Source organism: Clupea harengus, unplaced genomic scaffold, assembly GCF_900700415.2.
Source record: "Clupea harengus unplaced genomic scaffold, Ch_v2.0.2, whole genome shotgun sequence".
In the NCBI taxonomy this organism is placed as follows: Eukaryota; Metazoa; Chordata; class Actinopteri; order Clupeiformes; family Clupeidae; genus Clupea; species Clupea harengus.
The window spans coordinates 22,133-35,571 of NW_024879879.1; the positions used below are offsets into that span (position 1 = coordinate 22,133).

The 13,439-nt window shown below is 42.0% G+C and overlaps 1 protein-coding gene across 2 annotated transcripts; it reads left to right on the plus strand.

Annotated features, from left to right (window-relative positions):
• The first annotated feature begins 5,647 nt into the window (after positions 1-5,647).
• Positions 5,648-11,851, plus strand: LOC122130606 (protein NLRC3-like). Of its 2 annotated transcripts, XM_042705339.1 has the most exons (3): positions 5,648-5,726; positions 8,865-9,060; positions 11,561-11,646. In XM_042705339.1, exons 1-3 carry the CDS (start codon positions 5,649-5,651, stop codon positions 11,635-11,637), a joined length of 351 nt encoding a protein of 116 aa, XP_042561273.1. In that variant the 5' UTR covers position 5,648; the 3' UTR covers positions 11,638-11,646. The 2 variants fall into 2 exon arrangements, with proteins under 2 accessions (XP_042561273.1, XP_042561272.1); XM_042705338.1 differs by lacking the exons at positions 5,648-5,726; positions 8,865-9,060 and adding an exon at positions 9,165-11,000 and having other exon boundaries at positions 11,561-11,851.
• The last annotated feature ends 1,588 nt before the right edge of the window (positions 11,852-13,439 follow it).

A 13,439-nucleotide genomic window follows, 5' to 3' on the forward strand; every position in this document is an offset into this window, starting at 1 on the left:
GGTAGTATCAGTATTAATGCCTTAGCATAAAGTGATATAGGAGACGGAGAGGCTGTGTATGGTGTGTGGGAATTTAGTTCATGTTTAGTTATGGTTGGCTGGCATGGTACATCAGAATTTTAGTTACACAAGAATAGCGAGGGTGGCAGGATATGACGCATGCTGCATACTGTACCCGGGATCCTTAAAGGCGCTCCTACACAGTACAACATGGCTGACATAAAGTGTGTTGCGATCCCTGGTCTTGAACCCAGGACTATGGGGTACTAAACCTGCATCCTGACCACAATACCAAAGTCTCTCGCAGGTACTTGGCACTTCAGCCCTACCGCTTCTCAATAATATTATAAACCGCTTCAATAATGGAGCAGTTTCTAGTATTTCATTTGTAATGACTCGGCATGAATCATCTGGCAGAGCAATATTGCTGCAGTTTTTTTGCATCAATATTGCTCTGCCAGATGATTCATGCTGAATCATCGACTCATTGACTCTCATGCCATTGTTTATTTTCAGTTTTTGTGTATACCTTTGAACCTGACACTGTAGATATTCTACACGGGTGGTTCTCTGGACTTTGCCTGGAAACAATAACCAATTGCCCTACTCACCATCACCCCCTGTGTGCCTCCTCACCCTCACCCTCTGTGTGCCTCCTCACCACTTTTATATTTGTGAGAAATGTAATGTGTTTTCAGATTCATTATTGTTTTTGATTCCTTGTTTCTACTGAAGCCAGTTGTGTGTCCATGAAGAGAAGCTGAGCAATGGAAACACCAGGAGACGCTCCAGAGGGACAGAGGTAATGCATCATCTGAATTATGTGTGATGTTAAATGAAGCTGATATGTCCGTGTGTTTCTGTGGCTCTTGGGCTTTTTAGTGGACCTATAGGCCTACTCCACTTAGGCTAATAGCTTACTCCCAAAAAAAAAATCCCCAAATTGCCAACATTTTCTGTGTGTTTACTTCCCTTTTCATAACAGCAAGTCATGCACTGTTCAACACCATTGGTGGAAAACATGACGTAGGCCTACACTGTATGAAAATGAGTTTGATCAAATTAACACAAATATGGATAATTATTCTAAATTCTGAATGAGTCACAGTCCAGGACTCTGAATTCCTCCACCAGTTTTATGTTTAAGTTGGTACACTTACATGAGTGCTTTACTCAACAGTGATCTTATAAGACATTTCAAAGAAATACTCCTAAAAAATGATTTACAGCTCTGAGTAGTGTCATTCAGTCAGTCTACTGTCAACTGCTTAGACTACAGGTAAATTATACAGCTTCTGTGTTACTTGTTCCAAACAATGAAATTCCTTACAGCTGTTGTTGGCACCTCATTCTACCAGCAGAACAGGAACTCATTTTGGAGGCACACCCTCTCCTGTAGGACATGTGTGTACAGTAGTGAGAGGAGAAAACTACATTTCCCACGCTCTCCTGTAGGACATGTGTGTACAGTAGTGAGAGGAGAAAACTACATTTCACACGCTCTCTTGTAGGACACGTAGTGAGAGGAGAAAACTACATTTCCCACGCTCTCCTGTAGGACATGTGTGTACAGTAGTGAGAGGAGAAAACTACATTTCCCACGCTCTCTTGTAGGACATGTGTGTACAGTAGTGAGAGGAGAAAACAACATTTCCCACGTGTTGCATTTCATATGGAATTTGGGTGTAATTGCCTCTGTAGTAAATCATGGGTGCTATTTTGTGTGATAGACACGTCCGTCAGGAGAGACCTCCATCACCTGTGCCCACTTGTGTGCCAATGAAGAGTGACCAGTCATATGAACGCCGCATCAACTTCCAGAATGAAGATGGTACAAATGCATCAAGGCAAGTCCATGAAACAGACTCGTGTCAAGGGTATGCTAGGAAGGGTTAGTGAGAGGAGAAAACTACATTTCCCACGCTCTCCTGTAGGAAATGTGTGTACAGAAGTGAGAGGAGAAAACTACATTTCCCACGCTCTCCTGTAGGACATCTGTGTACAGTAGTGAGAGGAGAAAACTACATTTCCCACGCTCTCCTGTAGGACATCTGTGTACAGTAGTGAGAGGAGAAAACTACATTTCCCACGCTCTCTTGTAGGACATGTGTGTACAGTAATGAGAGGAGAAAACAACATTTCCCACGTGTTGCATTTCATATGGAATTTGGGTGTAATTGCCTCTGTAGTAAATCATGGGTGCTATTTTGTGTGATAGACACGTCCGTCAGGAGAGACCTCCATCACCTGTGCCCACTTGTGTGTCAATGAAGAGTGACCAGTCACATGAACGCCGCATCAACTTCCAGAATGAAGATGGTACAAATGGATCAAGGCAAGTCCATGAAACAGACTCGTGTCAAGGGTATGCTAGGAAGGGTTAGTGAGAGGAGAAAACTACATTTGCCACGCTCTCCTGTAGGAAATGTGTGTACAGAAGTGAGAGGAGAAAACTACATTTCACACGCTCTTGCATTTCATATTCATATTTCTGTGCACAGCAGCTTCATTAAAACTCTGGCCAGTTCAGTTCAATGGCTGAATTTAAATATTCAAATCAAAATAAGAAATGATGCCTTCCATGGATGTTTTGTAAATGGATTTAATTCCACATCAACTTCCAAAATGAAGATACAAATGGATCAAGGTTAGACGGAATAGTCAGGAAATTATGGATAAATGCCTCTGCAGTAAATCATGGGTGCTATTTTGTGTGATAGACACGTCCGTCGGGAGAGACCTCCATCACCTGTGCCCACTTGTGTGTCCATGAAGAGTGACCATTCAGAAGATCGCTTTATCAACTTCCAAAATGAAGATGGTACAAATGCATCAAGGCAAGTCCATGAAACATACTCATGTCAAGGGTATGCTTAAAAAGGTATACTGTCCACGCACACAGCAGGAAGTCCACAAACAGTGAATTTAGAGTGTCACAGCAAGATATTTGGTCAAGAAACAAAGAACCTTTAGATTACAGGTAAGTTATACAGCTTCTGTGTTACTTGTTCCAAACAATGAAATTCCTTACAGCTGTTGTTGGCACCTCATTCTACCAGCAGAACAGGAACTAATTTTGGAGGCACACCCTCTCCTGTAGGACATGTGTGTACAGTAGTGAGAGGAGAAAACTACATTTCCCACGCTCTCCTGTAGGACATCTGTGTACAGTAGTGAGAGGAGAAAACTACATTTCCCACGCTCTCCTGTAGGACATGTGTGTACAGTAGTGAGAGGAGAAAACTACATTTCACACGCTCTTGCATTCCAGATTTCATATTCATATTTCTGTGCACAGCAGTATCATTAAAACTCTGGCCAGTTCACTTCAATGGCTGAATTTAAATATCCAAATCAAAATAAGAAATGATGCCTTCCATGAATATTTTGTAATTGTATTTAATTCCACATCAACTTCCAAAATGAAGATACAAATGAATCAAGGCAAGAAGGCATAGCCAGGAAATTATGGATAAATGCCTTTGTAGTAAATCATGGGTGCTATTTTGTGTGATAGACACGTCCTTCAGGAAAGACCTCCATCACCTGTGCCCACTTGTGTGTCCATGAAGAGTGACCAGTCACATGAACGCCGCATCAACTTCCAGAATGAAGATGGTACAAATGGATCAAGGCAAGTCCATGAAACAGACTCGTGTCAAGGGTATGCTAGGAAGGGTTAGTGAGAGGAGAAAACTACATTTCCCACGCTCTCCTGTAGGACATGTGTGTACAGTAGTGAGAGGAGAAAACTACATTTCCCACGCTCTCCTGTAGGCCATGTGTGTACAGAAGTGAGAGGAGAAAACTACATTTCACACGCTCTTGCATTTCATATTCATATTTCTGTGCACAGCAGCTTCATTAAAACTCTGGCCAGTTCAGTTCAATGGCTGAATTTAAATATTCAAATCAAAATAAGAAATGATGCCTTCCATGAATATTTTGTAAATGGATTTAATTCCACATCAACTTCCAAAATGAAGATACAAATGGATCAAGGCAAGAAGGAATAGTCAGGAAATTATGGATAAATGCCTTTGTAGTAAATCATGGGTGCTATTTTGTGTGATAGACACGTCCTTCAGGAAAGACCTCCATCACCTGTGCCCACTTGTGTGTCCATGAAGAGTGACCAGTCACATGAACGCCGCATCAACTTCCAGAATGAAGATGGTACAAATGGATCAAGGCAAGTCCATGAAACAGACTCGTGTCAAGGGTATGCTAGGAAGGGTTAGTGAGAGGAGAAAACTACATTTCCCACGCTCTCCTGTAGGCCATGTGTGTACAGAAGTGAGAGGAGAAAACTACATTTCACACGCTCTTGCATTTCATATTCATATTTCTGTGCACAGCAGCTTCATTAAAACTCTGGCCAGTTCAGTTCAATGGCTGAATTTAAATATTCAAATCAAAATAAGAAATGATGCCTTCCATGAATATTTTGTAAATGGATTTAATTCCACATCAACTTCCAAAATGAAGATACAAATGGATCAAGGCAAGAAGGAATAGTCAGGAAATTATGGATAAATGCCTTTGTAGTAAATCATGGGTGCTATTTTGTGTGATAGACACGTCCTTCAGGAGAGACCTCCATCACCTGTGCCCACTTGTGTGTCCATGAAGAGTGACCAGTCACATGAACGACGCATCAACTTCCAGAATGAAGATGGTACAAATGGATCAAGGCAAGTCCATGAAACAGACTCGTGTCAAGGGTATGCTAGGAAGGGTTAGTGAGAGGAGAAAACTACATTTCCCACGCTCTCCTGTAGGACATGTGTGTACAGTAGTGAGAGGAGAAAACTACAATTCCCACGCTCTCCTGTAGGACATGTGTGTACAGTATAAGAAATGATGCCTTCCATGAATATTTTGTAATTGTATTTAATTCCACATCAACTTCCAAAATGAAGATACAAATGGATCAAGGTTAGACGAAATAGTCAGGAAATGATGGATAAATGCCTCTGTAGTAAATCAAGTGTGCTATTTTGTTTGATAGACACGTCCTTCAGGAGAGACCTCCATCACCTGCACCCACTTGTGTGTCCATGAAGAGTGACTGGTCAGAGGGTCGCCACATCAACTTCCAGAATGAAGATGGTACAAATGCATCAAGGCAAGTCCATGAAACAGACTCATGTCAACAATCTTTCTATAAATACTTTGTAACCGTATTTAATTGAATTACCAATCATTTGTGTGTGGTTGACAGTATCCAATAGTATCCAATATGCAATGGCATTGGACTAAAAAAAACAAAATATCAATTTACAAATAAATAAAAATATTTCTGAAATAATTACAGCATAGAAAATACAAAACAATTGCAGACCCCAAATCCCAGAGGCAAGGAAATACACATTTGGATACGTTTGCTTCATACGTTACTGAAAGGCACATGATGCAGGTTTTTAACACGTTTTGTTTTCATAAGCCACTCAGTCTATTCGCTAGGATTCTGATATAGGCTCGTAACCCTGTGGAAATATAAGACCAACTTTTACAGCACAGTGTTTACAGCACAGTTCATCAGATAGCAAGCTGGGTAGTTTTAATCAGGGTCAACTGTGCTTTTGTTGATGTTTAAAGGTTAGCTCCATATTTCTTCAGTTTGATTTTCCATTCCCAGAGGCCAAATGGAGGAATGTAAACCAGATGCTGTCAGTGACCAGATCACCCAGAGTCAACATGGGGATCTGAAGCACATATTCCAGGTTTGATGCACACATTTAATGCAGTGCTGCTGATATATGTTCATATTTAGTAAAATACACCACCACTCAAAAGTATAAGGAATTACTCACAAATTTACATTTAATTAAAATAAGATGACCAGAATTAAAGTTATAGTTATAAGTATATACGTTTAATCATTGGGCCTGTTATGGCATGTTATGTCATGTTATGGTTATGACAGTGGCATGTCATTCTCATGTCAACCCTTTCAATCAAGGTGTTACCGATTGTACAAAGAAAGTTATTACATGTAAGAAATTTGGTTACTGAATATATCTTCCCAAGGTGTGCACAACACCCTTCACAAGACAGTGCAGACTAGCGTTAACCAGGAGATAAAGAGAGGCAAACACACACACACACACACACACACACACACACACACACACACACACACCAGCACAACATTGTTTTATTCTTACCTTGTAACTGTCTTCACAATTTTTCATTTTACAACTTATTTGATGGATGAAAAATGTGTCATTTTCTGGGTGATTCCAAACTTCTGATTGGTATAGTGTATATTTCCATATTAATTAGTATTGACCTCTTCTGTATCTCTGTAAACATTTGCAATCTATTAGAGAAGGAGTTTCAATCATCGGTGGAAGTTTAGGTGGGTAGTTTTGAGTTCACAGCAATGAGAAAACTGCACACAAGAGGACAGCCAGCGATGGTTAGAGTACCAGTGAATCCTCTGCAGTCTTCTTGCTCTTGGGAGGTTAGCCTATGACCAGTTAGAGAAGGGCAGTCTGATCTTTCATGAAGAAGACCTGACTGGCATTGATGTCAGAGAAGCAGTACACATTGGCATTTGCACCCAGATCTTTACAGAAGGATCAGTACTTTACCAGGAAAAGTTCATGTTCAACAAATATATTTAAGGGATAAAGTGGGCTGTTGTGAGTTAATATTTCATATTTTGGACAGACAAGCGTTTAGATAATGTTGCATGAATTGATCCTATGGGAAAATTCACTGAGCTGTCATAGGCTCAACTGTCCGTCCCATGTAAGAAGGGCTCAGTCATTTTTTCAATTTATTTGTTCATTTTTATTGTCCTGCAACATTGTTAACATATGGTCATGGGTTACATAAGGATCCAGTGTCTGTCTAAATGTTCTGCACTGGTCATGCAGTAGTTTTTAATCTCTTTACTCTCTCAGTTGAAAAACTAGAGAGGTTGATCAGCTCGTTTGCCAGAAAGTGGCTGGGTCTTCCCAGGTGCTTCAGCAACATAGGGCTGTATGGAAGAGGCATTCTGGAGCTGCCTGTGTCCAGTCTTACAGAGGAATTCAAGTGCTCCAAAGTAAGGCTGGAAATGACACTAACAGAATCCCGTGACCTATGTGTAGCCCAAACAGCTCCTTCTCTGGCGACCGGAAGGAAATGGACTGCAAGCGCAGCTACACAGCAGGCAAAGGCAGACCTAAGGCATCGTGACATCGTTGGCCTTGTGCAACAGGGGAGAGGAGGCTTTGGCCTCGGAGAGAGCAGACCATCTTGGCACAAGGCAGCTCCATCTCAGCGCAGAGGTCTGGTCGTTGAGGAGGTGCGCCGGCAAGAGCAGGCAACAAGGTGCGCAAAGGCTGTCTCCCAATCGAAACAGGGACAGTGGATGAGGTGGGAGGGAGTTGAGAGAAGGAAGTTCTCGTGGAAGGAACTGTGGAGTATGGAAGCATTTCACACCAGCTTCATCTTACGAGCAACGTATGATGTCTTGCCATCTCCCAGTAACCTTCAACAATGGTACGGAGAAGACCCAACGTGCCCACTCTGCCCGTCTCCAGCAAACCTTAAACACATCCTGGTTGGCTGCAAGACAGGCCTGACTCAAGGCCGTTACACCTGGCGGCACAACCAAGTGCTGAAGTGCCTTGCAGCTATGCTGGAGACCAGACGAACGACCATCAATGCCCTACCTCCATCATCCCGTCCTAGATCTGCAAGAGGTTTCGTCTGTGAAGGCGCAAAGCCAACCAAGACCCAGGCCAGTACAACATCAGACCCCGGTCAGCTGGGAGGAGCGCGAAACTGGAGGCTCGTGGTGGATCTGAGTCCAAGGCTCTACTTTCCACCAGAGATCGCCACTACGAACCTCAGACCAGATCTCGTGCTCTGGTCCTCCTCAACTAAGAAGGTGTACATCGTAGAGCTGACTGTGCCCTGGGAGGACGCTGTAGAGGAGGCCTACGAATGAAAGAGCCTTAAGTACGCTGAGCTGGCAGCTGATGCTGAGCAACGTGGCTGGAAGTCCAAAGTTTGCCCAGTGGAAGTCGGCTGCAGAGGCTTTGTGGGTAAGACAACTACCAGGCTGCTTAAGGATTTGGGAAATCGAGGCCAAGCCCAACGCCAAGCCATCAAAGCCCTCTCAAGAGCTGCTGAATGGGCAAGCCGGTGGCTGTGGGTGAAGAGGAGAGACGCCACCTGGGCCCCAAAATAGCATCTGTGGCGCAGAAGGGTTAAAGCAGAGGGGGGCACATCTGGGACGCCAGGTGTTGCCGATGAGCCCTCTGGAGGTGTTGTGGGCCTATCATCGAAACACCGGAGAAGGAGGGTGCCCACCTGATGACTCCAATTAGGCTTTCTAACCCTTTTGTCCCACAGACAGCACCATGACTCTTACCCGGAAACACCTTGCATGTCTGCGTCAACCCACTTCACATCTCAGGAGTGCAAATCAACCAGGGATTGTAAGACTTAGTCCTAAAACAGAACTCCCAGGGTCCAGCTGCCAACTGTAGTTTCCATCTCTACCCTATATATAGTTCATTCAGCAGCATGTTTCTACAGTGTTCTTAAACAGATGTACACCACAACAAATCCAATACCAGCCACGATGATAATCATATATACACGAATACCATAATAATATGTGTGGAGGGTTAGCTACCTGGCATTCTGTTATTGTTTCCTGTCTCACTTTTTCACAGTGGCCTTTAAATATTGTAATAAAACTAATGAATGCAATATAATAGAATATGTCATACTGAGAATCATAGAACATTCATTTGTACTTACATTTATTAGGTTTAGGGTTAAAGTAAATATAAGTAGTGTATCAGTGCTCTGTAATGCAATGTGCTGCAGAGCGTTATTAGATATTTGTGCTTTAGGTGTTAGAGGAGAAGATCATCGCCTTTGTGAAGAATGAACTGAAGAGATTCAAGAGGATGCTGAGTCCAGATTACCAAGAAAACTTTGAGAGTAAAGAGGAGGATGAGAGTGAAGCCAGAGAAGCGGCTCTGAAGATGGCACTACACTTCCTTAGGAATATGGAGCTGAAAGATCTTGCTGACAAACTGCAAGAAAGTAAGAATTCTTCCTTTATTTACATTAAAATTTTTTTGCATCAATTAGCTAAAATTAGGAAAAATAGAAAAAGCTATTGTTTGTCCTTAGTGTCAGTGGCTTGCAAAACATTATGATGTTTAATTTTGGTTTTTTGAAATAGAGATGGACGTAGTTTGTCAGACTGAGCTCAAAAGAAATCTCAAGAACAAGTACCAGAGTGTTTTCGAAGGAATATCCAAGCAAGGAAGCTTTGCTCTACTAGAAAAGATCTACACAGAGGTTTACATCACAGAGGGAGGAAGTGGAAAAGTAACTGAAGAGCATGAAGTCAGACAGATTGAGTCAAGATCCAAGAGACCAGATGGACAGGAGACATCAATCAGATGCAGTGACATCTTTAAACCCTTACCTGGCCAAGACAAACCAATCAGAAGTGTTGTCACAAAAGGAGTTGCTGGAATTGGTAAAACTGTCTCAGTTCAGAAGTTCATCCTGGACTGGGCAAAGGGGAAAGAAAACCAGAATATCCACTTCATATTTCCACTGCTTTTTAGGGAGCTCAACCTCATGAGAGAAAAACAGCTCTCTTTGATGGATCTCCTCCACCACTTTTTCAAAGAAATAAAGCGGTTCACTTTTCCCAGCCAAGGGAAGTGCAAAGTGTTGTTCATCTTTGATGGTCTGGATGAATGTCGACTCCAACTAGACTTTCAGAATAATGAAAGTTTGACTGATGTGACAGAGGTCACCTCATTGGATGTACTCCTGACAAATGTCATCAAGGGTAATCTGCTCCCCTCTGCTTTACTTTGGATTACCTCTCGACCAGCAGCAGCCAATCAAATCCCACCTGAGTGTGTTGACCGGGTCACAGAGGTACAAGGGTTCAATGACCCACAGAAGGAGGAGTACTTCAGGAAGAGGATCAGTGATCAGAATCTTGCCAGCAAAGTCATCTCACACATCAAATTATCAAGGAGTCTCTACATTATGTGCCACATACCAGTGTTCTGCTGGATTGCTGTTACTGTTCTTGGGGGGATTCTTGGCTCTTCAGGAGGTGGACAGATTCCAAAGACTTTGACAGAGATGTATACCTATTTCCTTATTTTCCAAACCAAACAGAGGAGCCTTAAGTTTGAAAGTGTGCATGACCCTGCTCCACAGTGGAACCAGGAAGTAATCCTTGGTCTCGGAAAGTTGGCATATGAACAGTTAGAGAAGGGAAATCTGATTTTTTATGAAGAAGACCTAAAAGAGTCTGGCATTGATGTCAGAGAGGCAGCAGTATGCTCTGGCATCTGCTCCCAGATCTTTCGAGAAGAAACAGGGCTTTATCAAGGAAAAGTGTTCTGCTTCGTACATTTAAGTGTCCAGGAGTATCTTGCAGCTTTATATGCGCTTCTGATGTTTATAACTAAAAGGAAAGACCTAATTTCTCCAAAACAAGCCCTCAGAAAAGTCTTTAAGATTCTGAAAAGGAGATCAATGCCGAAATCCATGATCATCTTACACAAAAGTGCCGTGGACAAAGCTTTGGAGCATGAAGATGGACGCTTTGACCTATTCCTCCGTTTCCTTCTTGGCCTCTCTCTGGAGTCTAACCAGACTCTCCTGCATGGCCTACTACAGAGAGGACGAAATAAGAAGGACAATGAAGAAACAATCAGTTACATTAAGGAAAAGATCAGGGAGGTTCCTTCATCAGAAAGGGTCATCAACCTCTTCCACTGTCTGAATGAACTCAATGATCACTCCTTAGTGGAAGAAGTCCAGCACTTCCTGAGTGCTGGAACACTTTCTGGAGCTGAACTCTCACCTGCCCAGTGGTCAGCTCTAGTGTTTGTGCTGCTGACATCAGAACAGAACCTGGATGTGTTTGACTTGAAGAAGTACATCAGATCTGATGAAGCTTTCCTCAGGCTTCAGCCAGTAGTGGAGGAATGTCAGAAGGCTCAGTAAGTATGGTGGCAGTGTGTATTCTCAGAAAGGGAGGGGTTAATGACATTAGCTGGGTTTCCATCCAAGTTTTTAATGCACATTTTGACCATTTGAATAATAAATCCTGACTGGAAACACTTGAAATTTTACGAATAAACATTTTATTTGCTAGAGGGGGGGTGGATAAACTCGCCTTTCTGGTATAATGCGGTATAATCTAAGTTTCAATTAAATGGGTTCATTTGCATGAATTTACGTCTTCCTGTTAAAGTTGCCCTGACAACCTTATGTTGTGGTCCCACAGCTGTTCACAACTCCTTCCTTAATTAGGAGAGTGTCCATTTTGAATTTGCATAATACATATGATGAAAGTGCACTGATTCGCATTTTGTTTAGCCGAATTTTCATGAATGCGCATAAAAGATGGGAATGAGTTAGATGGAAACCCAGCTTCTGATATGTGAAAAACATTTTGTCTGATATGTGAATTGGTTTAGAAGCACAACACTAATATACAGATGGCAGCAGTGTCCTTTTCATTGAGCTTATAGTCACTGGTGGCTGTTTTCCCCTTAAGGCTCAATAGCTGTGGGCTCACTGAAAGGAGCTGTACAGCACTGGCATGTATCCTCAGCAAACCATCTTCAAAACTGAAAAATGTGGATCTCAGTGACAACAGTCTTGGAGATATTGGGGTCCAAGAACTCTGTAGCGGACTGGAGAACCCAAACAGTGCACTGGAGACACTCAGGTAAGACATTTTGATTCTTCAGTATTCCCTAGGAATGAGTTCTGTGGGATAATTTGTACTGTGTCATTTCTGGATAAAATATCCCCATTGTTACAGACACACAGACAGTATTTCTTATATACTTATTTCCTTCCTTTCTTTCTTTTGAAATTAAAGTTTTTATTTATTAACATACATGGTAAATAGGTCATAAGGTACAGTGTTCAGAAAAAAGGAAGGTCAGAATACAAAATAACATTTATGATGGTTTGAAGACATATCATTCTTCCATTGCCATCTTTAGATTCATTTACCACTGAGAGGTTCAGCCTCTTATGAACCAGAATAAGAACTTCGTTTTTCTTACTGGAAAAGGAGCTTTAAAAAAAAAACTTGCCCTACCCAGTCTCTTTTAAATTGTGGCCTCATCATCCTTAAGATGTGTTTCTTAAATGATGTGTTGCTTATGTTCAGTGTTGGTTGTGCAAGTTCACACCTCTCATGCACTAGTTCAAAGTTCAGTTCATACAAGTAAACGTGAATAGTTCAGTTCACGTTCATAGTTCACCATTTAAATTCTGAACTAGTTCATAGATCAGTTCATTTCATAGTTTTAAGGTGGGAAGTGAGAATGAGAGACTAACCTTGTTTTTAAAGAAAACTTTATCCAACACTACCCATAAACTGCACTTCATATGTATCAATTCCTAAAATAAATGTTTTTTTTTATTTTTATTTTATTCTTGCTAATTTTTCAGGGTGTTGTCTTATTAATTGGTGCGATTTGTGCACAGCGGGGAGAAGGCGGGTTATGGAGCAACACCGTCATTGACCTCAGTCTCAGTCTCAGTCTCGGCCTGCTCAGCCTCAGCCTCAGCCTCAGCCTCAGCCTCAGCCTCAGTCTCAGCCTCAGTCTCAGCTACGGCCTACTCAGCCTCAGCCTACTCAACTGGAGCCTAGTCTTAGTCCAAGTCCTGAATGTGAAAGCAGTGGCAAAACTAAATGTAGCAATATGGAAAACTAGGCTAGATGTTTAAAGTTCATAGATTCATAAATAGTATAAATAGAATAAGTTAATACATAGAATGAATAGGATTTAAAAGGTTAAAAACTATTCAAATGTTTGATATGGCATATGTTGCAATAGTCATGGTATTTCTAAGAAATAAAGAAAGTTTCTTTGCTTTTGATGCAGCAATCTAGCCTGAAGTTGTCATACTCATAATTCTAGTCAGAATATGAGTCTGATACTGCTCCATTGGGCTGTGATTATGGGGCGTGCTTCAACCGAGCCAGGGAAAAAAATGGATAGACCTACAACCAATCAGAGCAACGTAGTCAGCTGATAAATTAAACTTTTACCGAATCCCGTAAGAAGGACGGCAAAAACATATTTTCGATCGACAAATGCCTTGATCGCGTTTCTCTGTTCCTCTTTCAAGATGAATGCGCTGTCGATGTCTAAAAACAGACTCGATGGCAGAATCTACACATCTCAGCTCTCCAGCGGCAGCCATGTTTGTTGAAAATGAATTCAACCCAAGCGCTCTTTGGTGACCTGACCATTTGATTGGTATGAACAGCTTTGGTGCGGGCATAGTTCCGCCCCAACGGAGCAATGCCAGACCGAACTTCCCGACCTCAAATGTTGTGGGCGGGGCTAAGTTTGGCTGGCACCCAGGCTAGCAGCAATCTTTATTCCAGTAAAGTGCAGTAGCAAAGCACG

Bases quoted from the DNA above. Each gene is read 5' to 3' on its own strand.
- LOC122130606 (XM_042705338.1), top strand. From the start codon at position 9,205: ATGGACGTAGTTTGTCAGACTGAGCTCAAAAGAAATCTCAAGAACAAG. The intron at 11,001-11,560 runs GTAAGTATGGTG...TTTCCCCTTAAG, and splicing joins GAGGAATGTCAGAAGGCTCA to GCTCAATAGCTGTGGGCTCA.